At 40.3% G+C, this 27,123-nt stretch overlaps 2 protein-coding genes across 3 annotated transcripts; one reads left to right on the forward strand and one right to left on the reverse strand.

The window, feature by feature from the left end:
* Positions 1-4,057: 4,057 nt before the first annotated feature.
* tardbpa (TAR DNA binding protein a) lies at positions 4,058-10,658 on the reverse strand. 2 transcript variants are annotated; one of them, XR_006106067.2, is made up of 7 exons: positions 9,888-10,656; positions 8,105-8,268; positions 7,824-7,964; positions 6,538-6,708; positions 6,362-6,446; positions 5,403-5,549; positions 4,058-4,666 (listed from the first exon to the last, which is right to left on the reverse strand). XR_006106067.2 is itself a non-coding variant. In XM_042492176.2 (5 exons), exons 1-5 carry the CDS (start codon positions 10,126-10,128, stop codon positions 5,973-5,975), a joined length of 1,191 nt encoding a protein of 396 aa, XP_042348110.1. In that variant the 5' UTR covers positions 10,129-10,658; the 3' UTR covers positions 4,739-5,972. The 2 variants fall into 2 exon arrangements, 1 of the variants encoding a protein (XP_042348110.1); XM_042492176.2 differs by lacking the exon at positions 4,058-4,666 and having other exon boundaries at positions 4,739-6,446; positions 9,888-10,658.
* An 840-nt stretch (positions 10,659-11,498) lies between these two features.
* On the forward strand, positions 11,499-18,402 carry ciroz (ciliated left-right organizer protein containing ZP-N domains). Its single transcript, XM_088082268.1, has 11 exons — positions 11,499-11,936; positions 12,024-12,106; positions 12,183-12,284; positions 12,371-12,495; positions 12,596-12,739; positions 12,842-12,880; positions 13,024-13,161; positions 13,262-13,346; positions 15,038-15,234; positions 15,372-15,489; positions 17,401-18,402. The coding sequence occupies exons 1-11, from the start codon at positions 11,884-11,886 to the stop codon at positions 17,910-17,912; spliced, it is 1,596 nt and encodes a 531-aa protein (XP_087938394.1). The 5' UTR covers positions 11,499-11,883; the 3' UTR covers positions 17,913-18,402.
* Positions 18,403-27,123: the final 8,721 nt, after the last annotated feature.

The following is a 27,123-nucleotide window of genomic DNA, read 5'->3' on the forward strand; positions in this document are numbered from 1 at the left end:
CTTTTCGTGTGATGTCCTTTTAGTGATTGTCCAGCAGGTGGCCCTAAGACCCTGACACATATCTTTTTACACAGTGACAGGAAATCATAAAACAGAAAAGTGTTTTCAATGCAATGCATTTTGTTTAGGTCATGTAAAGCCAAGATTTAAAAAATAAATAAATAAAATAAAACAAGGACATACTCACTGATGCAGAGTACAATATGAAAGCTCTAACATTAAGGTGGAACATTACGTGTTTTTTTTTTTAATATCCAGATTAGTTTTATTGTATTGTGATGTGACTGATGTTCTCAGTCAAACAGAAAACAGAAATGGTGTTCATATACTCAGAACATTCACCTGGGTGATCTCAGTGTGTCATTTATAACATTTTTCAGGATTCATTATCTATGCTTATGTGAGGCAACGCATCAGTCAGTCTTGGTTGGTTTAGTGCGTCCAAACCTTATAGGTTAACCTCAACATCCCTGGTTTACATGCTGCTGTGGACCTTTATTGCATGTCATTCCCTGTCTTTCTGTCCCCTTATTTCCTGTTATGTCTCTAAATTTGACAAACAGAGGCAACATATGCCCAGGTTTTTTTTTCTTCCTTTTAAATAAAAAAAATATTTTTACTGTGTGTTACTAGCTAAAAAAGTTGGGCACCACTGTCTGTCTAATCAAAAGATAAGGTAATAGAAACAATTTTGTCAAAAGAGAAAAAAAACTTGTTCTACTAAAATACACTAAAATAGAAACAATAGAATCGCCGGGGATTCTCAGCTGTACTGACAGCTGCTGAAACAAATGTGCTAACAGCGCTGCAGTGAGGGACGTTGTACCTGACAGGAGTGTGTCACGGCTGCTATTACACCTGCTGTTAAACAGTTAACAAAGCCTCACCTCAGAGCACCTGTGCTGCGATAGCTCACCGTCCTGGGACGCTTCAAAGGCCTCCTCGTTTGACTCCTCATGTCAGAGCTCTGATCCTGAAGGGAAACACAGCAGAACAAACAATATGAACACTCTTATTCTGCGCTTTACTACACACACAGACAGTGGGAGGCCCTCTACCACATGAATGCTACTCTGTCATTTGGATTCCTCCCATTTTTTTAATGAAAACTAAACGTCTGTCTCTGTCCCTCTTCTCTAAAGCTTAATTAAACCAAAGGACAGAACATTCTCAACAACCAGAGACCTTGTTTCTTAATAAGGCCCGACGCCAAACAGAGGTTGCACTAGAGCACAAGAGGCCATTAAAGCTTAGAGAAGGCAGTGCAGGTGGAGGATGAGGCCGCTGAGTCATCTGCGGACAAAGCTGGCAGCAAGGAGACACCAGACAGTCTGATGATGCATAATGAAGCAGGAGGAGGAAGACTGGACTACAAACGGTAATGGATTTCATCAAGATCAAACATTCTCTGCCCCCTTAGTATCTGATACACAGCCAACCTAATAACCAGACAGTGAGTATGAACTTAATTGCTTAAAATACTTTTTGTTGCACAACATTAAAGCTGCTGAAATATCTGTGACTTTATAAGAAACAGTCAGTTGCAGCTGTAACTTACATAGTACGTTATATTCAAAAAAGGTTCACACTCTGTTTGTTAGCAAACTTGTTAAAGTCCTCACTCTGTAGTACAAGCACACATATCACACACATTTTAGTGCACTGACCCCTAAAATAATCTAGTTTTCTAGTTTGGCAATATTCTAAATGTTTCTAAAACCAAACAAATCCTGCTGAAATACCAAAATCAACAAACTGTCCTTTGTTTTCTACTGGAGATGTAAATCAGACGAAGATTTATTGCCGAGTTGATTTTCACTGGCATAAATTTGCCTTGCCTTGTGTTTGGTGCATACAATGAACATATTAACAGACGATAAAAATAGACGCAAAGTACAGCAACAGTCAAAGCATAAATTCTGAATAGACAAATTACAATAAAAATCTGAAAAGGATACTATAAAAATGCTTTAACAAACATGTACAAAGAAATAATTTATGCTGCATATGCAAAAATATGAATAGAGATATAAATCTTTCAAAACAAGTAAACTAGTGCATTTGTAGGAGGATATATTCATATATTCAGCCCCGGATCTGCTGCCATAGTGAGTTTGTAGCACCAGAACGGTGTCAGTGAGACTGAATCAGATCAAACTACAACTGTTGATCATCATATTCAAGAAACTTGTCAACCACTGCAACAGTGTGTCTCAGGAATCTGTTTCTAATAGTTTGGGGTAACAATGGGAGTTTGTGTTACACAGGGATAAGCTATATCAGGTTTTAGATGCACAAGCAATACTTGTCATTGTCATGGCAATTCTTTTCATTGGACTTATTGGGAATAAAGAAAACAGAATATCACCAAACATATCCCAAATGTACAGTCACAGTCAGGTGTTGGTTTCTATGAGTGGTCTGCTTCTAGTAAATCAGGATAAAGCTAAATATGACAATACCTTATAAGACACAAGTTCACTTTTAAAATATAGATTGCATGAATATTGCAACAAACATCCAACTTTAAGGATTATTTATAAAGACTAGTCACCAAATGAGGATAAATATGGACATGACTACATTATGTATGGGTACATGGAGAGTTGTTCACTTTGGATGACCATACTTCTGGTGCTAACTGGATCACAGTTGAGAGCCGAGGAATCAGGCGGCGGTGGTTAAAATCTGATCTTCATAAGACTGAACACAGTGGCCAACATGAGAGGGGCCGGTAGTCAAATCTCTCTGGTCTTTATAGTATGTAATGCCAAATGTATTATTCATGCTCCACCATCCAATGACAACCCAGGACTGACACACAATCAGGTGAGTTTAGCTTTGGGGATTTCCTTAAGCATTTACAGTTTTAGCTGTAGTGATTCCTTGTATGCAGACATACTGTAGGTCTCTCTACCTGTTTTATTCTACAGCAGGATGCACCTGAGTTTGTCTTTCATTACACTGTGGGAGCAGTGGATGTTGCAATAGATGCTTTCAGGTAAATAACTGAGTTGCAGTTTCTCACCTCAGTGACAAGCTGGCAGAGAGGACCCTCAGAAACGACATCGCCTCCTGACACACTACCTTGCAAGAAGTTCTTCTGGAAGACCTTCTTAACCTGCTAGCAGCGGAGGAAAGCACATCACTTCACAGTGTTCACATGTTAGCAAGGTTCAAATAAACTGCAGTCTCTATGGTACTGGTATCTTTTTCACGTCAGTACAATTACAGAGGTTAGATTAGACATGTCCAATGTTTTGTTACCATCTTTTTTGGACTGCAAATAAATCTGAACAGGAGTTCATCGTGTCCAGATTTAAAATTTACGTTATAACTACTTTTTTTTTTAAATATATAAATGTGTATATATGGTGAAACAGAAAATAATGTAATTCAGATCAACTGCTTTTTTTAATAGTTTGCCAGTGTTCCAGTTTTGTACCAAAATTAGTATTAATCATTACTAACACTCAACAAAGGTATCATTTTTGAATAACATCAACTTCCTTCCAAATAAAAAGTCCCTTTGATGACATCCAGCAGGAATGTACTCAAGGTTTGCATTTTATAGTGTTTTACAAGCTTTTACAGGATCTGAATGGGCTTCCGAGGTATTTCTGTAAACTTTAATTTGGTTTCAGGGGCTCATAATATCCATTTAGATTCTTAGTAGTACTCAAGTGGTGTGCAAACAATTCCCCACAAGCACAAAAGCTCCCAGAACCATTTTCAAGCCAAACCGTTATAAGGAAAAGATTTCAATAAAGAAAAGGAGTCTTGGGAGTGTTGTCCCACAAGCCAATACAAAATGGCACATCAGCACCATCAACAGGCAGATCATTAAAACTACCACCATGAAACAGCCAGCATCAATATGACAACGTGCAGAACACTTGTCAGCCTATTTTACACCGACGACATGGAACTTCCATAAAGTATCTGAAAGAAAAAAGCTTCAAATTGAAGGCAAGAAACCTTTAAAAAACAAAAAGCAAGAGCTGGAGCCCGGTCGAAAAAACACTTACATCAATCTACATTGAGAGACGACAGGCGATTAAAAACTCAAAACCTTTATTTTATACCGCAATACTAAAATATTTCAGTACAGAAGGTGTGAGTTCCTGCTGGCATGTTCATTCAGCTGTTAAAGTCCCTTTGAAAATCTCTTGGCTCATACAATCCAGACTTTTTACAATAAGGACAAACAAAATAAGAACACATCTTGCAATACTGAAATGCTTTTTGATCACACTGAAAAGAAACCTACCAGTTCACACTTCCATAAGTGACTGTAACTAGGACAAAGGATAAAAGCATTCACTGACAAAATAAGTGTTTCAGATTGAAAAGGCAGACTTTGTGTTTCACAAGTTTGGAAAACAATCCACACTGCAACACTGCAGTTGTGACTTTGGTCCTATTTGTGACATTTGTAGGTATAAACAAATACCTCAGCCCAATTGAGTATGGTCCGCTCTAAATTTCACTACGGGATGGTCCGAGGTTTCTTGCTATTGAGGTGAAGAGGATCCTTTTCAGGAATTAAGGCAGTCGTGCAGCATTGTTGGTTTATGCTGGTCCACCCAACAATGTCTTCAGCTTCTCCGTAACCGACTCCAGCCTGGGTTCGAACGAAAACCTGGGCTGTCCATATCCGAGGCCCCTATACATGTGAATTAAAGTGTTGGTAGTTCAATTAATGTAAAGTCAAAAATAAGTCACTGTCAAGAGTGTATTATACCTAGTCAAAGTCAGTTTTATTTCAGACTTCCCTTTGATTCACAAAACATAGAAAATGCATTCGTAACCACTTCAAACTCTCAATGGGAACTTGTCAAACATTCGCCACATCAACCTCAAACTTCAACACACTGTCAGTGTTTTTCCCCACACAGACTTCCCCAGCACAGATCCACATTTTCACACAGAGAGGGTGGTAACAAGGAGAAAATAAAGCACACAACCAGACACTGCATTCACATCAAATCAGACAGCAAGAGAAAGCTACGAAAAAGGTACAAATACTCAAAGCACTTGACATTTCACTGTGTTTTTAGAGAATTAAAGTTGATAGAAAACGATGAGAGAAAGCAGAGACCGTAGGGATCTCGAGACGCAGTAAATGTCCTTGTGATGACCATTAGGCACACACTCGTACTTGCTTCCTCCGCTCACACTCGCACAACGCCACAGGTCCTTCTCAACTCTCGCAGGCATTTGTCTCTTTAAAAAAAAATCCACAAACAGTCCTCCTCACACTTCTTTCATTTTGCTCTCCCGTTCGCTCACTCTCACTCGGTCCAACATCAATCCCACTCACTGATCGTGAAAAGCGACAAGAGCAGACAAGATTTCTATATCCGTAAAAAAAGGGGAGAGGAAAAAAAGACAACACCCACCGTCTAACACAGTATATGCAGAGTGAAGCTGTGTTCTTTGATGGCAAAGCATTTACACATGGGAAGAGGGGAATTGATACTGAGATCTGTCGAACATTGCTGCCAATGAGGCGCTTCCTCCCGGGAAATTGGGAAAGAGTTGGTGAACTGCAGAAGAGACTTTCATGAAGGCGTTTCCAAAAGACGTCAAACAAAAACAAACAAAAAGATGCAAACATCTGCATACAGATACATAATTATATCAAGCCCATTCTACAAGGGGCTGGGGGGGGGGGCTCTCGAGATACTCGTGCATGTTTATAAATATTTATCTTGCATGCACAGTCATCTCTGTGTAACATTTTCTCAAAAAAAAAACTGAGTGTGGCAGTTTCCACTAAAAAACTACACTCTTCAACCATTCAATGCATGACTACATAATCAGTCACACCCGAGTATAAATTTTCTCTTTAACAAAATAAAAGGCAGTATCTTTTAAATAATAGGAACATAAGATGTAAGCACTTCCCAGCAGTAGGTATACTTACCAGATTAGCCTAATAGCAACAGAAAAGCTCCACCCAAAGCTATCTACATTCCCCAACTAGAAGACTTTGACTCCATAGCGGTGCCAAAGCCGGAGCTGAAGCCACTGCTGGAGGCTGTGTTAGTGCCTGCAGGCCAACCGAGGCTAGCTGAGCTGGGGCTGCTGTAACTGGTGCTGGAAGAGCTATAGGTCTGGTCTCGGGTCGTAGTGGCTGTGCCTGCCGTTGTGGTCACACCCTGCTGGTTAGCCAGCATGCCCATCATCCCCCAACTGCTCTGCAGCGCTGCCTGTGCAGCAGCAACCATTGCTGGGTTAAGACCGAGAGCCCCAAAGTTAACCCCACCACTACCGCTGCCTAGCCCACCACGATTACTGCCATAGCCCTGACTGAACCCACCAGCCCCAAACCGCCCTCGATCCATCATTTGCCTACTATTGTTGTGTTTGGGCTCAGCGTTGGAGATGTGCACGCTTATGCCCTTGATGATCAAGTCCTCTCCACACAGGGCCTGGGCAACCTGGGAAAGAAGTGCGGAGAAGATTATCACTATAGAAAACTTTTTTGCCACCGACAGATATTCCAACTCTGTCATTTATGTTGAGTCTCACCTGGTCATCGGCAAATGTGACAAAAGCAAATGCCCGAAAAGGTTTGGGGATGAAGACATCAGTGACTTCGCCATACTGCATGAAGTACTGCCTCAGTTCATCGGTTGTCATGTCTTCTGTGCAGCGGCCAACAAAAATTTTACGGCTCCGCATGGGCTCATCAGGACACGCCTGAGAGGACATGGACGGCGATGAGTTAAGCAATCTACGTGATGGGTGGTGGGTTTTTTTTTTTATAAAGTAACACTTATGACTAATTAAGAATGAGTTTTCCAACATTTAATAAAGATTTATAGCATGGATTTAGGGTTGCAAAGTTAAAGCAGATTTTCTGATCCATTGCAATCCAGTGACGGTATAATTTTAAGTCAAATAAGCAGACAGCAAAAACTGCTAAATGATTTATCTACTTGCAAAGTGTCATTGTCCATAATAAATAAAGGTATACTATGCAGGAATAGTTTGCAACGGTTGTAAACACGACATTCAAATGTGGCCCCTCCTCCCCACACTGCAAGCTACTGTATTATTGTAGCAGCATTACAGTTCTAAAAAGCCGATACTTCAGCAGGCTCACTAAGCTAACTGCCGGCACCGACTGTCCGACAGAAAACAGGCCAACTCCACGTTGCTCCCCATCCTCTCCTTCAGTGTTCTCTAGCAAAACTGAACGTGACAGCCAACCCAACATTCACTGTGTTTTACCTTGCTATGTTTGGGTTTTCTTTCAGTGCTGTGTGCGCAATTTTCGAAGCTTTCGTTTGGATGCATGCTGCTACTACCTAATTACTACCTTTTTATTAAGTCCTCACCTGCGTGCTGTTGTCAGCTGGGAGCTACGTGCCTATAAACATCCCAAATACAGCAAAATAAGAAGGAAATACAGCAGAGGGTAGAGTTTCTGCAGATAAATACACAACTACACACTTCTAGTGGGTCATAAGTGATAATTGAGAGGGATTATTTTTGTATGAGTCTATTCATTATTTTTTTGTGTTTGTTTTTTTTTTTAAAGGAAAATCCTGCATAGTATAGCTTTAATGGTTGTTTGCTGTTTGTATTCCAGGTTTTACATAATTTGTAAATTCAAAACTGTGAAGCACACCTCCATAAAACTGCAGTTTATGATTTTCTCAAGAAAATGAACTCAACATTAACTAAACAAAAAGCCTAATGGCAGAAATCTAGATGATGACCAGCAATAGATTTAAAACTGATAATCTTAATACATTTATACAATGAGGTTCTTGACAATACCAAGGGGAAAAAAATGGTGCCTAAAATACCTTTGAGTTCGGAAGTTTACAGTCACACCATCGTCCATCAATCATGTGTCTCTGAGCAATCACTTTGGTTTGTGTCTCATAGTCGGTGAACCTCACGAACCCAAACCCTTTTGAATTGCCGGTCTTTAGATCTCTCTTAACCTGTGGTGAACAAAGAGGACATGTACGCTTCATTACCAACTTTAACAAAACCTGAAAAACAACAAGATATTCTTATTATCGTCTTAGCCGAACAAAGAAATGTTGACAATCATATTCAGAGCCAGACGAGATGTCCCTACCTGCACCATGATGACCTCCCCAAACGTAGTGAAATAATCTTTTAGATCTTGTTCGGTTGTTTTCCATGGCAGCCCGAGGACAATGAGATCTGATGTCTTCTGAAAACCCCTTTTAATTTTCACAGCTGAGGCAGCATCTATTTCTTCCATCTTCCTTTTGTTATCTGTGGAGAATAAATAGTTATGAGTTATATCGGGGAAAAAAGCCAATCACATGTAAACACAAATCTACTTTAAAGGAGATTAAACATCCAACATTGATCCTCTGAGCTCTTGACTGTCTGTTGATGACAACACATGGCGACTAAGGAACAATACATGACTAAAAGTACAAAAACAACTTGACATTAACTCCACATAGAAGTCTAACATCTTACTCAAAACCCACATTAACATGTTGCTACAAGCACATATTCCTTCACTTACAGGATTTTGGGACCTGGCTGCAGGAATTTACTTCAAATCAGCTACAAGGGCATTAGAGAAGTAATGCTGGGTGATAGGCCTTGCTCAACCCACTTCACCCAAAAAAATGTTTGAGGGGCTGAGGTCAGGGCTCTGTGCAGGCCAGTCGAAATCATCCACAACAACTAAGAGACCTTTACTTTATGGATCTAACTTGGTGCATGAAGGGCATAACCATGTTAAAACAGGAAAGGGTATTAAGTGTTGCCACAAAGTTGTTTGCACAGCACTGTTGTCAAAAGATAATCATTGCATGATGGAGCATTAAAGCGACAGTTCACTCTAAACATCAAATATTCATATTTTTCCTCTTCCCTGTACTGTAATGTATCAATCTAGATTGTTTTGGTGTGAGTTTCTGAGATACTGGCCATAGAGATGTCTGCTTTCTTCCCAGTATTATGGAACTAAATGGCAATTGGCTTATGGTGCTCAAAGCGCCAAAAAAATAAATCTGAAAACTAAACAGCAATGTCTCTTTCTGGAAATCATAGCCTGGTTAATCAAGATAATCAACAGATCTTGTTGTGAGCAGTTTCATGGAGGAACTATTTTCTGCATGCAGTCTAATATAACAAGCCCTGCAGAGACAATTATATAACTTTTAAGTCATCACAGAGGTTGCAGTTTGTTACATTTTTTATATGTACCGCTATTTATTTAGAGGCGCTCCACATTTTAAGACCACGCCATTAATAACAATGATGAGAGGCTTAAAGTTCTAGTGCGTTGGATATCGTGGCGTCTAGCTACAAGATTACAAAATGCAACAAAGAGCGTGTAGGACAGGGGTGACCCAACTTTTTTGAATGGGGGCCAGATTATATAATGTGAAAATACCAGGGGGCCAACTGCCTCCTGCATCAAATAGGAACTTTAAAAGAAAATCACATGCAAACAATTAAAATGCAACAGTTTCATCTTTCTGTAAAAATGTATTTAATTTCCCACTGCGCCTGAAAAAAGTGGTACTAACTGTCCACTTTACACGTCTTTACTTTTGCCATGTCTGGTAAATGGCAGGAAATATCTGCTGTTTGGTAACCGTTCATTTAGCTTGATTACTGTCTGTTTATGAAAACACATCAACTCCTACTTGATGCATGCCTTAAAGCTGCATCATAGTCGTTTTATAAACTCAATTAACCAATATTTTGTTTTGTTAATGGGCTTACGTATTAGTTTTAATTAGTTGTGGCTAGATGTGTGTACTTACCTATCAAATGAGTGTTTGTAGAAAGGGTTGACAACATACTTTTGGTCATATAAAATACAATCACAACAGGAAAAGTCGTTGTGATTTGCACCAACACCTCACCTTTGGGGTAGTTGACGACATAGACCAAGTTTCCCCAGTCGTTCTCAGGTGCATGCAGGACTCCCTCCACAAGCCGGACCCCCCTCATGCACTGGGACTCTGGGTTCCTGTACCGCAGCCCGCACGCCCCTGGAAACTGTGCTGCTACAGACGACAGCAAAATAGTCCCGTCGTCCTCTGAGGGGATCTCCATGGGCTCTTCGTTTTCATCCTCAGCCACACGAATGTACAACTCTGACATGGTCTCTACACGGCTGAGTCCAAGCGGAGGCAGCTGATGGAGCCCAAGTTAAACACAGAACTGACGCACACGAGTTCGCAGCGTCGACCCTAGCTGAAGTTAACTTCTATTAACTGGGTGACGCAACCGAAATGCAATGGCAGTCAAACGCAGACAGACAAACGGCTTGAAACGCTAGCACTCACCCCACAACTCTCTAACATTCAATATGTCGCGGCCATGAGGTCTGTATATGTTCCTCTCTGGTCGCAGCACGCGTAAACAAGTTAGCCAGCTAGCTAGCTAGCTATCAAGCTAGCAAACTCAAGACGGCTTGAAAAAATGAATGACCAGCCAGTTTCGCGCTCTGTTTGTTGTCAACAAATGCACGAGCTTGCCTCTTGTCTACGAGCGTATGGATGCGAAGTTTGCGCAAATAACAACATCAACAAGTTCTCTTAATCGGTAGTATTTGAGTGCTAAATAGCAACACCACAGAGAGCGTTTGCGGCAGTACACGGCTAACCTCCGTAACCTCAAGCTAGCTAACAAAATGGCTGCGCACCATAGAGATGACATCATCTAGTTGGGAGGGCACACTGTCAGTTTTCGTAGGGATGCCAAAAAAAACCAAAAAAACATTTACTCAACAGTTTAACTTAATATGACCAGTGATTGGTTAAACTTTCATAAACTCGACTTACACTTTATGTATTTAACGTTATTCATCTTGTCGTGTTTCATAATTTGCACTGGGCAAAGGTAAAAGGTCCTGATTTAACCCTTTGAAATCCAACCACCCTTGGAGCCCGAACAAAAGACGCGCGCTGAGAGTGTAATGTATTTAATACCATGCAACTATGAGTCATGTGAGAACACTTAAAAGTGAGGGGCAGTGAGGTTTAAAATCATGAATTAGTGAAATGTGGTTGTTATGTGTCTAACAGGCCTATTTTTTTTAATAAAATGTACTTTGTGTGTGTAAATGTGCCAACTGATCCACCAGTGTCACAGATATTGCTGACTTATTCTGTGCAGCCAAACATTGTTCAAACCCACAAAACGTCATATAAACTATAGTGGTGATCCCAACGTATTTAATATAGCCTATCAGACATGTCAGGATGAATTTTAGGGAGATGTGACGAAATTATATAGCATACGAAATATGGAGCATTCAACACTGATGCACACTCTGTCAGTAGGCTACATGTCTATTTATATTTTTTTAGGATTGTTTCTTCTTGTTTTGTCGTGCAGTCAATTTGTTTGTACTTATGTTTTATCACTGACTTACCCACTAAAATGATGAACAAAAATGACTCCCTTATATTCACCGATTTGTCATTGTACCTAATAAATGAATAAAAACATTTATCAAAAAGAAAGAAAGAAAGAAAGAAAGAAAGAGCAATTTTTTTTTAAAATATAGAATATTTGCATTGCATTTAATGGAGTGGTGCATAATATATGTTAGACTGTAGGCATGAGGTTATTTTGAAGCAATTCATGATAAAATAAAAGGGGCAGCCTTGATGTTAAGGGGTAAATAGATCATCACAAATTCTTTAAAGAAAAAAAACTTAAGCAAATAAGGGTGTCTACAACTGCGTTAAACTTTATTGTTCACACATGCTGGAGACAGAGCTTGTTTTTTAGGACTTTTTTGTCACTTACTATGTCAAAGCAAACACACCTGCGTTTTCCCTCCTCCCCAGTGACATCAGCCCACTGACCTACAAATAAGCTTGGGTCTGACTGCTCATGTAAGTTTGCATGAGTGGAAGTGACATGGATCAGATAAGATTTGGCATCCTACTTAGAGCTATGTGAGTATCATAATACAAAAATTGACTTGAAAAATGGAATATTCACAGTTTTTAAAATGTAAGCTGAACTCTACCTTCTTTTTTCAGTGTTTTGCAATGTTTTATCACAGAGAGTGTGCTTTCCATTCAGAAAAGAGAATGGATTGATACCCCAACAGCCAGATTAGCAGGTATGCATTTTCTCTGAGATGAAAAGCTGTCTTAATGATGCCTCCACCTACATTAATAGATCATTTGCATTTTCAGAAGGAGATGTTTCTTGTTTTTCTGAATACATGGAGCTGTGGATACACACTGCAAGGATTGATGGGTTGGCACTCTGGCTGTCTGGGGCCTTACGGATCCAAGGTAATACTTTCTAGCACAATAAATGACAAAATAATGACATAGATATGACTTAAAATGCCTCTGAGTCATCCTTTTCTGTCTTCAAGTCAACCTTGCTTCTCTGGATCACCTTAACCTCCAGCTGTCTGCCTGTGGATTCTCACTGCACAAAGACCCTGACAAGAACTTTATTTTTAGAGTCAGTTACGCTGGATGTTTCATCCAACAGCAGGTACATCACTCAGAGATATCTATAACACATATACACAAACTCTGACATTTGACCTTTGCAGTTAGACCTGGTGGTAATAATCTCCTGGTTGATTTTTCAGCATGGTTTCCATGTCCTAAAATTGAATTTGGTTAAGAGGATAAGTCGATTCGGGGACAGACCTCAGAGTTTCCTGATGAAGTGTCCTGTTGTTTCTGTACTGCCCAGCAGAGAGCAAATCCAGTGTGACCCAGAGTATATTCAGGTAACTGCTGACTGGAGCTTATCATATGTAACGTTTCACAGTTTTCGTTTGGCATTGCTTCATTTAAACCAAGCAGTAACCAAGATTTGTATGTGTCCGTAGGTCACCAGAGAAGTTCCTTATGACAGCTGGCTTATTGAGGTAATAACTGAAATCAATCCGATATTGCAATCAGCCCTTGAAAATATTCCGGCATTATAAATGTGAACAAATATTTTGCAAATGTGTTTGGATGAGATAAAGAAAACAGATTCTTTGACTGTGTTCTTGTGTTTGCATTGCAGCATCAGTGGTCTCTGTCTCTGAGCGATCACCTCATTGTAGCTCTGGAGGATGCCAGCCTGATCCAGATGAACGCTGACATAAACGGACCAGACATCACAGTTCAGGGCAGGAGAGAGGAGCTCTTGAGTCCTGTCAAAGTAAGAGTATTCACACAGCATCCTGCCACCTAGTGACCAATGGGGACATTACAACTAACATTCACTTTATTGTATTTTGGACTGTCTTTGGTTAATACAGGTAATGGGAAATGAAGGGGACTTCTTGGCCTTGAAGTTGGTCAGTGGTCAGTATGCCTACAGTATGGAAGCTATGTGTCCCAAAGGTGAGTCGCAAGCAGAGAATCAGTGCTGGGAGTCATTTGCCTTTATCACTCCGAAAACTTAATACGTTTATTGCCCATTGGGCCGACTCAGTGAGTTCTTAAATCCTTTAATTAGGCACCACTACAATAATGTAAAAATATAGCATTAAAAGTAAAAATCCTGCATCCATAGCCAAAGTGCAGAGGTTTTGAAAATGTTCTCAAATTATATAAAGCAGCCTGAGAGTGATTCCTTATTGGTCCAGCCATCCAGATTTTGTCCTTGGTCATTAGTTCAAGGTTCACTCATAAGATAAATTACAACATATTCTATTTCACAAAATGTAAACAACATATAGGCTTTAAATTAAATAGATTAATTTGCAAGAATAAAGTGCAATTATTTAAAACTTACTAAATAAATAACATTGCAACCAAAAAAGTGCATATAATTGCTTCAAGATCAGTGACATGAAAATGCTGCAAAGGCACAGCATGATGCAAGTAAGACCTAGGCAATAATGTAGCAGCTGAGCAGCAAAAAATAACACTTCAAAATAAGAGCCCCATGGTAGAAATTTAAAATGAAGTGTTTTTTTTTTTTTTTTACAAACTTAACATGTCTTTGGGAGTTCCTTGTGGTCCATTCTTAATGGACCTGTCACCCACTTTTGGACTGTGACACCAGAGTTGGGAACCATTGTTATAGGCTATTATTACTAGCTGCAACAGTGGGGCTGGTATTGTTTTCACCTTGTGACTCTGTGTGAGTGACATAATGGGAAAATGTGGTTCTAGAGACACCTATTGTAATAGGAACTACCACAAAAACCGTTTTGAATACTTTGCCAGGTGTTTACATTTCTATGGACAAATTTTGTCAATGTGACAGTGTTAAAACCGTGTAAGATACAGTCACGAAACTTTACAGTTGTGTATTTTAAGATCACAAGGATGGTGAAGATGGATGTGGTCTGAGCAAGGGCGTTGAAAGTAAGTGAGTAGGAAGTAGGGAAGGGGTCATTGATTCCCCTATTTTATATCTTTGGCAAATATTTGTTTTAAGTCACACATTGCTGTATTGTGGCAGGTGTGATCCTATTATAAGAGGATCTCTAGTTCCATGGTTAAATTTAAACACTCTAAGAAGCATTTTACTGTTGCAGCTGGTAAAGGTGGGGCTATTTTTACATGCTTAATATAAGGTTAGGTAGTGTAATGCAGTGGTTCCCATTCTTTGTAACCACTGCATTACACAAAGGGCCCAGTGGGTCACAAGATAAATCTGCATGTCTTTAGCTGAATGGAAAAGAAGAAAAACAAACAAACTTGAGAAGATACCGAAACTGAACCATCTGAGAAGTTTAGAGAGGCCTCAGCTACACTCTTCTCTTCTGTAAGGGGTCACAAGCCTGAAAGTTTGTGTGCTGCCTTCAGTCCTTAACCATAAATTGTATTTTTATAAACTATTTTTTTCCATCCTAACTTTTAATCTGAAAAATAGTTAGTCACTACATCTGTCCAATAAATAAAGTGGAGTAAAAAGTAAAATATTTCCATCTGAAATCGTAGTGAAGTAGAAGTTTAGAGTAGCATAAAATGGAAATACTCATGTACAAGTAACTCAAAAGTGTACTTAAGTATTGTTCTTGAGTAAATCGGCTTCCATCAATGAGCCCAGTAACGTGTTTTATCCCTGATTTAAATTTCAGTGCCCACGTCCACACCAGAAGAAACTGTGCTGCACATCTTCAAACGACATTTGGGTTTGACTAAGCGAGGCAGCTACGACAGCAAAGCACTTACAGTCGGTAATGTGTCAGTGAACCAGACAGATCATTTCACTGTGCATGAGACGAGTGAATTTGTGACACTGATCATCCCTACAGCCCAAATAATCCAGACCAAGGTTTGTGCTAAAACAACAGTTAGAGTTCATTGTCGTGGTGGTGCATTTTGTGTTTCTGCATTTCTTAAATTTTAAGTAGCCTTCTCCCATAAGTATTCATCACAGTGTAAAACATCTAAACCAGGTTTGTTTTACAGACCTGCGAAGACAGCAAACAGCTCCTGCAGCCGTTCTACAGGGTGGATGTTGTTCTCACCTTCAAAGAGACAAATCACAAAATGCACTGGACCATGGAGAACACACTGCCATGCGCAGGTAAGTGTGCTGCTGATGAACACCGTAAAACTAAAGTGGTGATTAATTATTGGATGATATTTTGACCACTAGCCATTGAAAGGCTTTTACTGTAGTCACACCAGACACTTACTTTTGTTTGTTGCTCTCTCAATTAATCATTTAACTTTATGTGGCACCTTTCATCCACTTTAAAGTGAGATAGAAGTTAAAGCAAAAGTGATTGATGGAAAACAAATCCAAACAAGATTTTTAAAAAGCCTAAGAGCAAATAAGAGCAACACAATAGAAAGAAATGAAACTTAAAAATAAAATCATAATATATATCATGTGTATAAAGTATACTCATAAGCTGTCAAATCATAAAAGACTATAACCTAAAACAGAGGAGGAAAGAATCTAAATGTTTTTAAGATGTCAATCTATTTTCAGCTGTTAGTCCTGCATGTATTATTTAATTATTCATTTTTTAAATTTCTGCATATGAACAAGTGATCTGACACTTTAACCTTATAACAACACTTATGAAACCTGCAAAATCATTGCAGACAATAAGTGAAATTTTACGTGCAATTAGAATTCACACAATTACAATTACAAAGTAATTAGAGTTAAGATCCCCTTCAGACATGTTTTAAAACAGCTCTCTCAAAATAATCTGATTTGAGTTCTGTATAAAAATTCAACTACCTCGTAACAAGTTCTTAAAATTAAATGTACCTTCTCCCTTCATTTAATGAGCAATGTATATTGCAAATATCATTAACTTCTAAAGTGCTGCTGGACACAAGATTTCTCCCATTCTCAAAATATGCATTTGCAGTGTATGTACTTCAAATTTCAACATCACACTACGGTGTAAGTCACACACTGGATCATAGTTGTCTTTGTGATATCACAAAAGTCCTGCTCATATATGTCCACATAAACAACACTCTTTATTCTTCAACAAATTAACATGATAACTGCCTGTTAATGTCAAACTCCAACTTATACTTGATTCTGCACAGTGAAGGTCAAACTTACACGAAAAGTGACATAAGTAATGAATAAATAAAACCATTATTTTTAAAGGGGCTTTAAACAGCAGGCCAAGTTGGAGCAACAATGTTAAAGGGATGTGTTAGTTTACGGAGTTACTGCAGGGAAGCTGAGATTAGCTATTTTAGTGTTATAAAGGAAAAAAGTTTTTAATATTGTGAATATATTCCTACCCATTAAAGCAAGCATGTTTTTCTCATATTTGCTGAGACTGTCAAAGTATTCTGACAGTGGTACATGAGAAAGATGATCTGTGAGAAAATCAGGTTCCTCTGGATCCTCCTCGTGCTCCTAATGGCATTTGCAAGAATCCACCAGGCCTGAACGAAAACAACAAATCAGGGCCAGGAGGAGTTCCTGATGCAGCCCCCCCGTGCATGCTCTCACGCAGACAAGATCCATACCTCAACCTGTGGCCTTAGTTTCAGTTTTGAATCTTTTTGTCTTGTAGCTCTTTCTCTGCCTCAGAATATCTGCTCCAGTATTTACTCTGGTTTGATCTGGGGCTCCATTTAACTCTTTCTTTTCAGCTTGCTTTATGTCGTCTGTCTCCTTCCGCGCACTTGTCTTTGCAGTATACGCTGTTGCGGCAGTGCAGCATTTGCACAAGCAATGACTGACCTGCGCCAGAGACTCCCTCCGGCTCTGATTGATTGTTGTTGTTCAGGTGTGGGGGAGTCTTGCAAATGTCATTAGGAGCATGAGGAGGAGCCAGAGGAACCTGATTTTTTTCTGTCTCATACACTACTGGATCAGGATTAAAAAAAAAGTTACCCACTGAACCTTATATAAAAGTTTAAAAATCCACATTATTAGTTAATCATAATTAGGAGTTTAGAATCATACATATTTCTAATGGATGTTAATTTTTTTTCACTGTAATGTCCACAGCCAGGCCTGCTGTCTCACACGTTATATCCTCTCCTGGTCCAAACACCACAGCCTCGTCCATGCTCAACTTTAAACACCAGAGTTTAACTACAGAGCAGCCGTTGATGGACCGCTCCACGGTCCCTGTAGAGAAACTAAATGAAAGCGCTCCATTCGAAGAGATGACTGCAGAGTTTTCCACGACTAATTCACCTCACACAGAGACGGAGGCCCACAGCTTTAATTTCCACACTGATGAGATGTCAAAAAGTCAAAGTGGAAATCTGTCTTCCGGGTTTGACGGAGACACTTCCATTAAAGCCACTGAACTAAGCTTTTTTGATTTTCTAAATGTGACCATACATACTTCAGCAGAGCCAGATTTCCTTGAGTCATCAGCCACAGCTGAACCATCTGAACCGTCTGTCCTCACAACGGTTCAGACTGAACAAGATTACACACAATTCAACACAACCAGCGGGAATAAAGAGCAGAAAAAGCAGAGAAGACTGGAGTGGATTTGGAAGGAGTAGAAACCTGACAGAAACATTATCCAGTGTGCCCGTTCTGGAAGCAAACAAGCTTTTCCATTATCCTATAATGCAACCTGCATCTTTTCAGGTGTCAGCAAACATAATTCACATCACAGTCAAATTCAAACACCATGTTTTCTATCAATAAAAGCTTTATATGGATTATTAAATCAAATGTCTTTAGTTTTGTGTCACAGACTTCTAATGCTGGACAACACTTGTTTTAAGGCCTCTTATTTCGCTTAATTTCTTTCAATTCTCATTGGTGCCACGTGCTGCACGTCTGTTTGCAGTCTTGAAAGGTGATGCTGTGGTCAGTCAGCGCTGTGAAGGTTGATTATACAAGCAGAAATACAGCCAGACCTCTGCCAGCCGCTGCCTCAGGGCAGACGTTAACCAGACGCAAACGAGGCAGGCGTTAAATAAACATGTCTCTATCCAAGCAGCACAACAAGGCTGACGTAGAGAAGACCCTGCAGTTATAGCTGATGCCACCTTACAGAAAGGCTTTGTGTTGGAGAAGCTCATAATAAAGTCTTGATTTTCATTTACACAGACTCTCTGCTTGTCACTGAATCTCAGTTTTGTGTTTCTTAGGGTGAATTTGATGTTTTACAAACATTTTTTACAAACACATATACAATTTCTGAGTCATAACATTGAGCTGTGGTATTGCTTTATGCTTCTTTGCTACCGTATGCTGAATCAACAGGAGAGGGCACTATTGCATGTGTTTTTAGAGAAATCTGCGGATGGGCCAGCAGCTCCCCTGCATATGCTCGTTCTAAAATTAACCAGTTTTACAAATACATTTATTTTCATTTTTTGTTTTTTTATGTCTGCATTGTGTGTTGAGCTGTATGTAAATCATGAATTACCTCTGAGCAATGCGAAATGTAATAGAAAGGGAAGTTTATTTAATTTGACAGTCATCTTTGCCACTGTAGTTATTTAGTTTTTTCATACCTTAAATGTCTTCCACACATTATCACAGTGAACCAGCCAAAATCACAATGAACCAGCCTCTTTTGACAAAAATAACTTAAGATGTTTCACTTTTGCATCCACACTTTTTTTCCGCTATTGTTATTGTGACCTCCTGGTATGCACCAAAGCGTCTGTAAATGATAACAGTGCAGTGTTACGCAGTTACATGCATCATATACAATGGGCTGTGGGGCAGAAAATCTAAACTTCCTTGTGCCTTTGGTCCCCATCTGCTCAGTGAACTTATGAGCAGGAAATGGAATGAGTGGTGCAAAAAGCACGCCAACATCCCCGCTTCTTTCATGTGGCCTCTCTCGGTCATTACCCTATCTGTACTGACTGTTAACTGTCTTTACAAAGTTAAAAATCCCTTTCATGTTTCACTGTTTCTTTTTTGTTTTAATTTCAGTCAGAGCATATGGTTTGCACATCTGGGAGATGCTAAGCATGGTGGCACCCAACCTCCACACACACTGCTTCTGTGAAGTGATCCATATATGGTCTTCATTGTTATTGCTCATAATCACTCATCATTATTATAAACAAGCCCTGTCTTGATTGGCCGCTTTGAGTTTGCCGTGTAAAGACGTTCAATAATGCGAGCTTTCAGGATTTCAAACAAACACAAGACCTTTGAGGAAAGTGGAAACTTTTGCTGGTTTTATTTAAAGATCTGAAACATCATGGAGGCATCTTTCTTCACTCTGCTCTGACACTGAATTCTGATTAATCCCAGTCTCTTTAAATGACCAATTGTGCGGGGGTGTCATCGTTTTTTTAACACTTTGTGGAGACATTTACAGTAAGGTCTTGTGTGCAGAAGCATAGCAGAAAATCCTGGGCCCTGTGCAAAAGCAGTTTCTGTGGGGCCCCTGTCCTCCCTCTCTCGATCCATGTCACACGCACACCTTGTTTTTTTGTTTTGTTTTGTTTTGTTTTATTTTTCAAAGTCAGTTAACCTTTTTCTCCTTTTCATTCTATCTTTTATTTTTTGGACCTCTGATTTACTTTTTTTTAGAAAAAGACATGACTGTATGCTGGCGCTTCAGCAGCATTCACTCACTTGGCTCTAGCTGTGTTTACAGTTGAATCCTAGTACAGGGATCCTTTTTCAGGACAAAACCATTTTGCACTTTTAAGGGGTGAGACGGGCCCAAGGGAGCCTCCACTATTTTCTAAAATATAAAGTTCAGGCTATATACCATAGACTCTATAAATAATGGATGCAGCTACCGTGATGTCACCCATTGGTTTGTGGACTACTGTTTTGAAACCTTGAGTTTCGGCATTTCGAATGTCGCCATCTTGTTTTTTGGAGCCAGAAGTGACCGTTTTGGACAAGAGACGGGAGCTGTGAAAAAATGATCTGACTTGAAGCAGAGGAAACTATCAGCATACAGGCTGTCACTTAAGCAGCCTCGCCCTAAAAAATTCTGAAATTTGGGCCTTGATAAAATGCATCCCCTGTACAGTTCTCATGAATGCTGAAATTGCCTCCAGAGACCTAAACTATTTTTTGTTCCCGACTGTTAACCTGTTTATTTCTGCTTTTAAATTGAGCATTTTAACATGGGGTCTGTGGGGATTTATTCAGTTTTGGAGCCAGCCTCAAGTGGCCATTCAAGCAACTGCATTTTTTGGCATATCTGCATTGGCTTCACTTTTAGCCTCGGATGTTGCCGGATACCAATTTAGTCGACCAATTTTAATGTATTTATGGCACTTGCAGAAAAAAAAACTGCAAACAGAACTTTTCTAGCCAGGCTCTTCGCCTCCACTGAGGTCCTGTGAAATCAGTCCTATTTCCCCCCCATTAGCCCCTGTTTGCATGGCCTATAGTATGTGTTTTTCCTGATAAGCTCATCTTCAGAAACAACCTATGAAGCTGCAAAAATAAACATTTTTAGTTGAAATTTGGTGAGGTCAGACCTCCCAAAGTGGCCCAACAAGAAGACTGGGTGGGAAAAATGTGCAGCCATGTGACCACAAACAAGGAATCAGATCAGATCGGGAAATTTGATAAGTGCATCTCATCCCAGCTCATTTGAGAATAACCACATTTGATCCGTCATAATAGAAAGAGAGTGTCATTAACTGACTGGTAATTTAATGACACAGAAATTAAGTTAAAATTACTGTTGTGGACAACTTTGGGTCATTAAATGCCACTTCAGCATCCTCTGCTCTCAAGCTACCAGCTCTCAGCACCACGTTTTTGGCGAGGCAGACAGGATTTCATGCCGCTGGAGAGACGCGGGGAGGATGAAGGGGGGCGGGGAGGAAGGCTATGTGTAGCTTTGAGTGGTTTGCTGGGCCTCTTCATCTCGCTCAGCGGGTAATTACAGAATCATGGGTCAACCACGCATGTAACCACGGTTACGTTGCACAGTAGCAGATGTGCTCATGACATTATCCAGCACCAGAGCAAAAGGTAAATAAAAACAGATGCAGCTGGTTGCTACGGACCTTCGCCAAACTTGCGTATACCCCTAATTGTTCCCATGTGGGCCTGCTGAGCTGGAGTAGTAAAAGGGGCGGGTATGCCCTGTTTAAGATATGCCCGTGTTTCTCAACGGGAGAAATTTATGAATGGGCCAGTGAGCCTCTGATGGTGGTTGTGGTGTTGTGTTTATATGTGTGTTTATGTGAGTGGCAATATCCTCAGTAGAAGTACAGTTTTTCTCATTCTCTCTTTCTTCTCCCGGGGACAGAACACGACTCCTGTGTTGTGTTGGACCTCCAGGCCTTCTCCGAGAATCGTGCTAAGCACGTGCTTAGAGGCCTACTGGTCTTGACGTTTTCTTTGTCAAATTGTGCCTGGATGTGTGTGCGTGACACTGCACAATGTCAGGGAGGATCCTGGTTGGACCTGAGCCAGGCCTGCTGCAGGCCAGATGAAATATTGAGGAAGAGGCTCGATTTCAGTGATATCCTGTCTTTGCTCGGCATCTGATTAGTGGACGCAGCCTGCACAGGGGCTAAGATCTGCTATGGTTTGTGGTTGTGTGTGTGTGTGTGTGTGTGTGTGTGTGCAGGTTTACAGGTGTATTTGTTACAGAGTGTGTGCAGTAATGACCAGGGGCGTAGCAGCCAATTCTGCCCTTTATGCGCTCGTAGCATCTGTGCTCCCCCACACCCCTTTCTCTCTTTATGCATGTCTCTCTCATGCACCTTTTGAATTTTTTTATGAAGTTAATTTGCTTTCGGTCCCTTTTCTTTCTTTCTTTCTTTCTTTCTTTCTTTCTTTCTTTTCTCATTTTGGAACCCCAAATTTCTTGGGGAGAGATATGAGCAGCATATAGCAGTCACTCACTCAGCTATAACTGAGTTTAGAGATAATCCTAGTGCATCCCAGTACAGCGCCCCTGGTAATGACACGCAAGTTAAGAGACCTCGAGCTGGACTTTTCCAGATTTAGGGGCTTGGTTTGATAAGTCGATAAACAGTTTGATGTTTCCACGCATCTTTTGTGTTGCAGGAGCTGTATGTGGTCTATCGTCTTTTTCACTCCACACACACACTTACACGTCTTACACTATGAAGCTCGCTGCCAACAGTGCGTGCCTCCTCTCTCTCTCATTAACCGCAACTGTCAGATCCTCCAGATGAGGAGCAATTAAACCAGATAATAAACACTCGCCATCAATTCCTGTTTGTTGATGTTGTTGTTGTTGTTGTTGTTGATGTCGACGAGCTGGGGGCTCCTCTCCTGCCACCTTAGTGCTAACTAGTACTTGAGTAACACACGAGAGCAGCAAGGGGAGAGTCCTTCATAACACTGAAAAGGCCTCTACCTGCTGCATGTATGGCTACGCCAGGCTGATAATAAAAAAAAAAGGCACCGTGAATGTTAACAATTAGATCCTAATCAGACACAGCTCACAGAGGCTGCTATTTTATCCCCAGGCTTCACAGAAAAGGCAAACAAAGCGCTGCAAACTGTCAAGATAAAACACTACTTGGGATTGGTCGTGTCTTAGGGCTTCTTAAAGGGCAGTAATCTTGCCGTACGCTGCTTCCTGAGACGACATGCTGTAAAGACTCCTGTGTTTGCTCTTGTATTGGAGTGATAAGGCCGCTTCTCATCACGCCTCACTTCTGACGAGGCTCGTCTCCCCTGACGATGAGACGATGGGGCCGTGTTGGGGGGACAGAGAGGGCAGCCATGGAGGTTTTTTTTTTACACTATAGATGATTAGGTGATGACAGAAAAAGGGCAAAATGTCTTGAATAAAGGTGAACCTGAAGCTTTTCTGTTAATTTGACAGTCCTGCTGAATAACAGAGTTCTTTTTTTTAAATAAAGGAGTACTCAGCTGATAAAGCATTGCACAAAAAAGGGTAGAAATCGATGCAGTGGAACCAGAGATATTGTCTTTTTTATTCCCTGAATTCTTCCTTGTCAAAACTTGGCACCGTCATTAACCAGAATCCAACTGCACCCTGCACCCAGAAACAAAGCTGGGGTTTGAAGCCAATTTGACTCATTGGTCAGACCATAGAATTACAACTTCTGGGTCATTCTATGGGGCCCAAAAAGACTTTTTCCCATAGGCCTGCATAGTGAAAGAGAAATCAGTGTATCAATGTAAATCAGTGGAGGTTTTTTTTTTTTTTTTTTTACGAAGTACAAAGACTAAAGACAAAATATTCCTTATTTAAATAATTTTATCCCAAGTTTTAAAATCCACAAGCTGAATCCAGAGTTATTTTTCTACTGTCATTCATTTGAGCATGCCTGAGGCTGAGTGGTTGGGAGGTTAAAAGAAACATGTGTGCGCTTGTTGCCAATTTTCCCAGTGGCAACTCGCAGTACTGTGGCAAAAAAATCCCCTGCGACCCAAAAAGCATTTTCCTCATAGACCATCATCGTAAAAGACACGTCTGTAACACTGTTCACAGGACACCTTGCACTGCAAGCAAGGTCAATTATGACACTCTCTACTCAGAATTCTTGGTCCATCGAGTTTCATTTATAAAATTTTCCTCAAGCTAAAAAAAAAGCAATTTCAAATCCTTGACGTCATCACAATGTAAAGTCGGTAAACCAAGCGGGAACTCACAGAAGGGGCCAGCAGGAGAAACACTACTGTGAATGTTCAGTGGGCTGCATATCACATAAGTAAACCTGAGGGTTTACAAATCTTTTTAATATATACACCAGGCGAGCAACTCCATTGGAATCAATAGGCGCCATCTTTGGTGCTTTATCTTGGTGTTCTTAAGATCTATGACTTGCGCATAGGACCACATGATGCATAAGATACAGGTAATTTTATACCCAGAAAACAAATATAACCAGATGCTGCATCCATCATGCAAATTTTTTTACATAGGATGGCAAAGGCATGACCCACTGTACTCTGCCTGAATGGGGCCCATTGATGTATAAATTAACTATATACCAGATGTCATATGAATTGCTCACCTAGCATATCGGCCAAAAAAGTTTCTAACTTCCGGGTTTACTTCTGTAGTAGACCTATGCGGCCCACTAAACATGCACAGTGGTGTTTCTCCCGCTGGCCCCGCCCACGAGTTCCTACATGACTCATAGACTTTAAATCGCGATGACATCACCGATATTTAAATGGATTTTTTCAGCTTGAGACAAGTTTTAAAACCTCTGTGAATTAAATATTCAGTAAAGTGGCCACTAGAACAAATTGGAAGCAAGGCTGAGCTGAGTTCTTGGGGGCCTGACAGGGGCCCTGCCTCCAATAGTGTGTCCAGTTCTCTCTATACATCCATGATTCAGGTGTGTTAAACTAGTAGCATCTAATGTAACCTCAAGCCTCAGGCAGAGATGAGAAGCAGGCTGCAGGAGTCTGGTAAGATCACTTTGAACTCTACACCTCCAGATTTTTTTTTCAATTTTTAAACTTGTAGACTTAAGCTCCAATTCACACTTTATCAAGTGACAACACTTGAGGACATTTATCAGATTTCATGCAGCCACAAAAGGCTTTATACCACCTTTTTTTCAAATATGCAGGAGAACCTCTAGGAGAACACCTGTAAAAAGGACTGTTCTGTGGAAAATCTCCCTTCATATACACTCATATAATAAGAAAAGTAGATGACCTGGATTTGCTCTAATGACATGAACTCTAGCTGACCTCAAGAATAAAGCAAATGTGCATGTTCGCCCGTGATTGTTATGCTTGTTAAAAAAAACAGCGCCTGGGATGGTTTTCCACTTAAAATTGAAGGCCGGACAAAGCATTCTTAGGAATTTAAAGACAATACCCTTTCTTTCAAAGGCTATAAAAACATGTATACAGCTGTACAAGGAGTTTCCTGATCCAAAGGCAAAATATGGTGTCAGATATTCCTATTACCGACCAGGATGGCGTGGCCTGGAAAGTAACATACAAGATGAAACTTGAAAAAGCAGAAAAAACTTATCCGATTTCCCTTTCTCTTTGGAAAAATAGACGTGGCTTCTTGTTTTGAAACCATATTTCCCTCAAAAACACTCTGAAAACTAAACAAAATTGACAGTGTTGGATTTATTGTCTTCTGCTCTTTTGTCTTCGGCTGCCACTGTTTGTGTCTTTGCCATGGAAACGGCAAGGTTATTTATCTTTACTGCTCTTTTACAATAACGTCCCTTTCCTGACCAAACAACAGAGGAAATATCAGGTCAAGCCTCTTCCCCCTCCTAATGATCAGGTCAATTCAGCCTCTGTGTTTCAGACGGTTCATGCACATTCACACGTGTGCCCACACGCTGACACGCTATTGATGAGATATGTACAGTTTGTGATCAAGATTTCCGTCTTGCTAGTGTGTGGATGTTGTTTTTAGACCAATTGTTTTTTTAAACGGTGAAGGAAAAGGGAGGCGATGGTTCTTTATTCATGCTCTCAGCACACTGGAGAGCTCAAAAAGAGGCTGCAGGCAGAAACACTAGATGGAGACAGAGAAAACTGACTCCCAGGTTGCTTTTGAGAATACATTTCACAAACACACGTAAAGAGAAAGCATAGTCTCTATTTCTTTGCAAATACTCTTTTGGTTGCATAGAAAATATGCATCTCCCAGGTTTAGAAGCCTCTCTTGGGCAGAAATTTGGAAAACTTACTTGTTCTGAGAGCTGCATTCTTCCTCTTCACAGGATAAATCTAATAATATACTTTTCCCAGATAAAATGTGCTGTGTGCAGTCATCTGCGAACATTTTGCAAATCCTTGTGACTTGTGAATACTCCAGTATACTCTAGCTGTCGGGTGCTGTCCCCTGTCTTAGCACAGCGGAGACGAGCAATTACTCCTTTTAAGGAGCTGTTCTCATGAAAGTTGCCCAGAGTATATGCAGACTACTTTTCTCAATCCACACAAACAGCGCAGATAATAGAGGAAACTGACATTTCAGATGAGGAGGAATAGGCATAAAAGCATGAGGTGCGTAGAAAGTGCATGTCACAATTAAATTACTTAATGGGTGGAAGTCCCACGATAGATCACATGAAATTTACATCAAGAGTCACTGTAATAAAGACTTTGTAAAACTTACATTGAAATTCAATTAGAGTGTTGAATGCATAACCAAAGCCGTGAAAAATGAACTCATTGGGGGTCCCTTTTCATTACTGCCCTGAGGCAAAAGAGACCATTAATTTAATACATTCCATGTTTTTTCACATGAGCATTTTTAAGTTAGTGCACATTTCCGTCCTAATGTATCTAATACAAAGAGAGAGCCTGCCAAAGACTGCATTATACAAGCAGCAAAGAACCCCCCCCCCCCCCTCAACACACACACACACCACCACCACCACCCCCTCTCCAGTTGTTACCTTGAGTAGTCAGACCACTTTCAATCAGTCAAGCTTGAAAAACGACCTGGCCCTAAAAAAACAAAACAACAAAAGAAGAAATTATGATATTGTTTTATTGATTCATAGTGCGGTGAATATTCCTGTACGGCAGGTGCCGCCCCTGGCACAGAGGTACATACAGCAGCGCCGACTGACTGTTAACAGTTAAACAGCACGTCTTAATTAAGATATTACTGTTTTATCTCAGAACAGTGGATCTGCACCCTTCAGTCAACCACAAAGCCAAAACAAAACAGGAACACCTTCAGAAGTCCCACCCTTAAGAGGAGTGCTAATTAAAAGACTATTTCATTAACTGTTCCGGCTTGGTAAATATAAGTTTACAAGGGGTCAATAGACTTTACAACGCATAATGATTTGGAATATAATTACTGTGTAAAGG

This window comes from Plectropomus leopardus, chromosome 9 (genome assembly GCF_026936395.1).
Source record: "Plectropomus leopardus strain MGB_pleo_1.0 chromosome 9, ASM2693639v1, whole genome shotgun sequence".
Lineage (NCBI taxonomy): Eukaryota > Metazoa > Chordata > Actinopteri > Perciformes > Serranidae > Plectropomus > Plectropomus leopardus.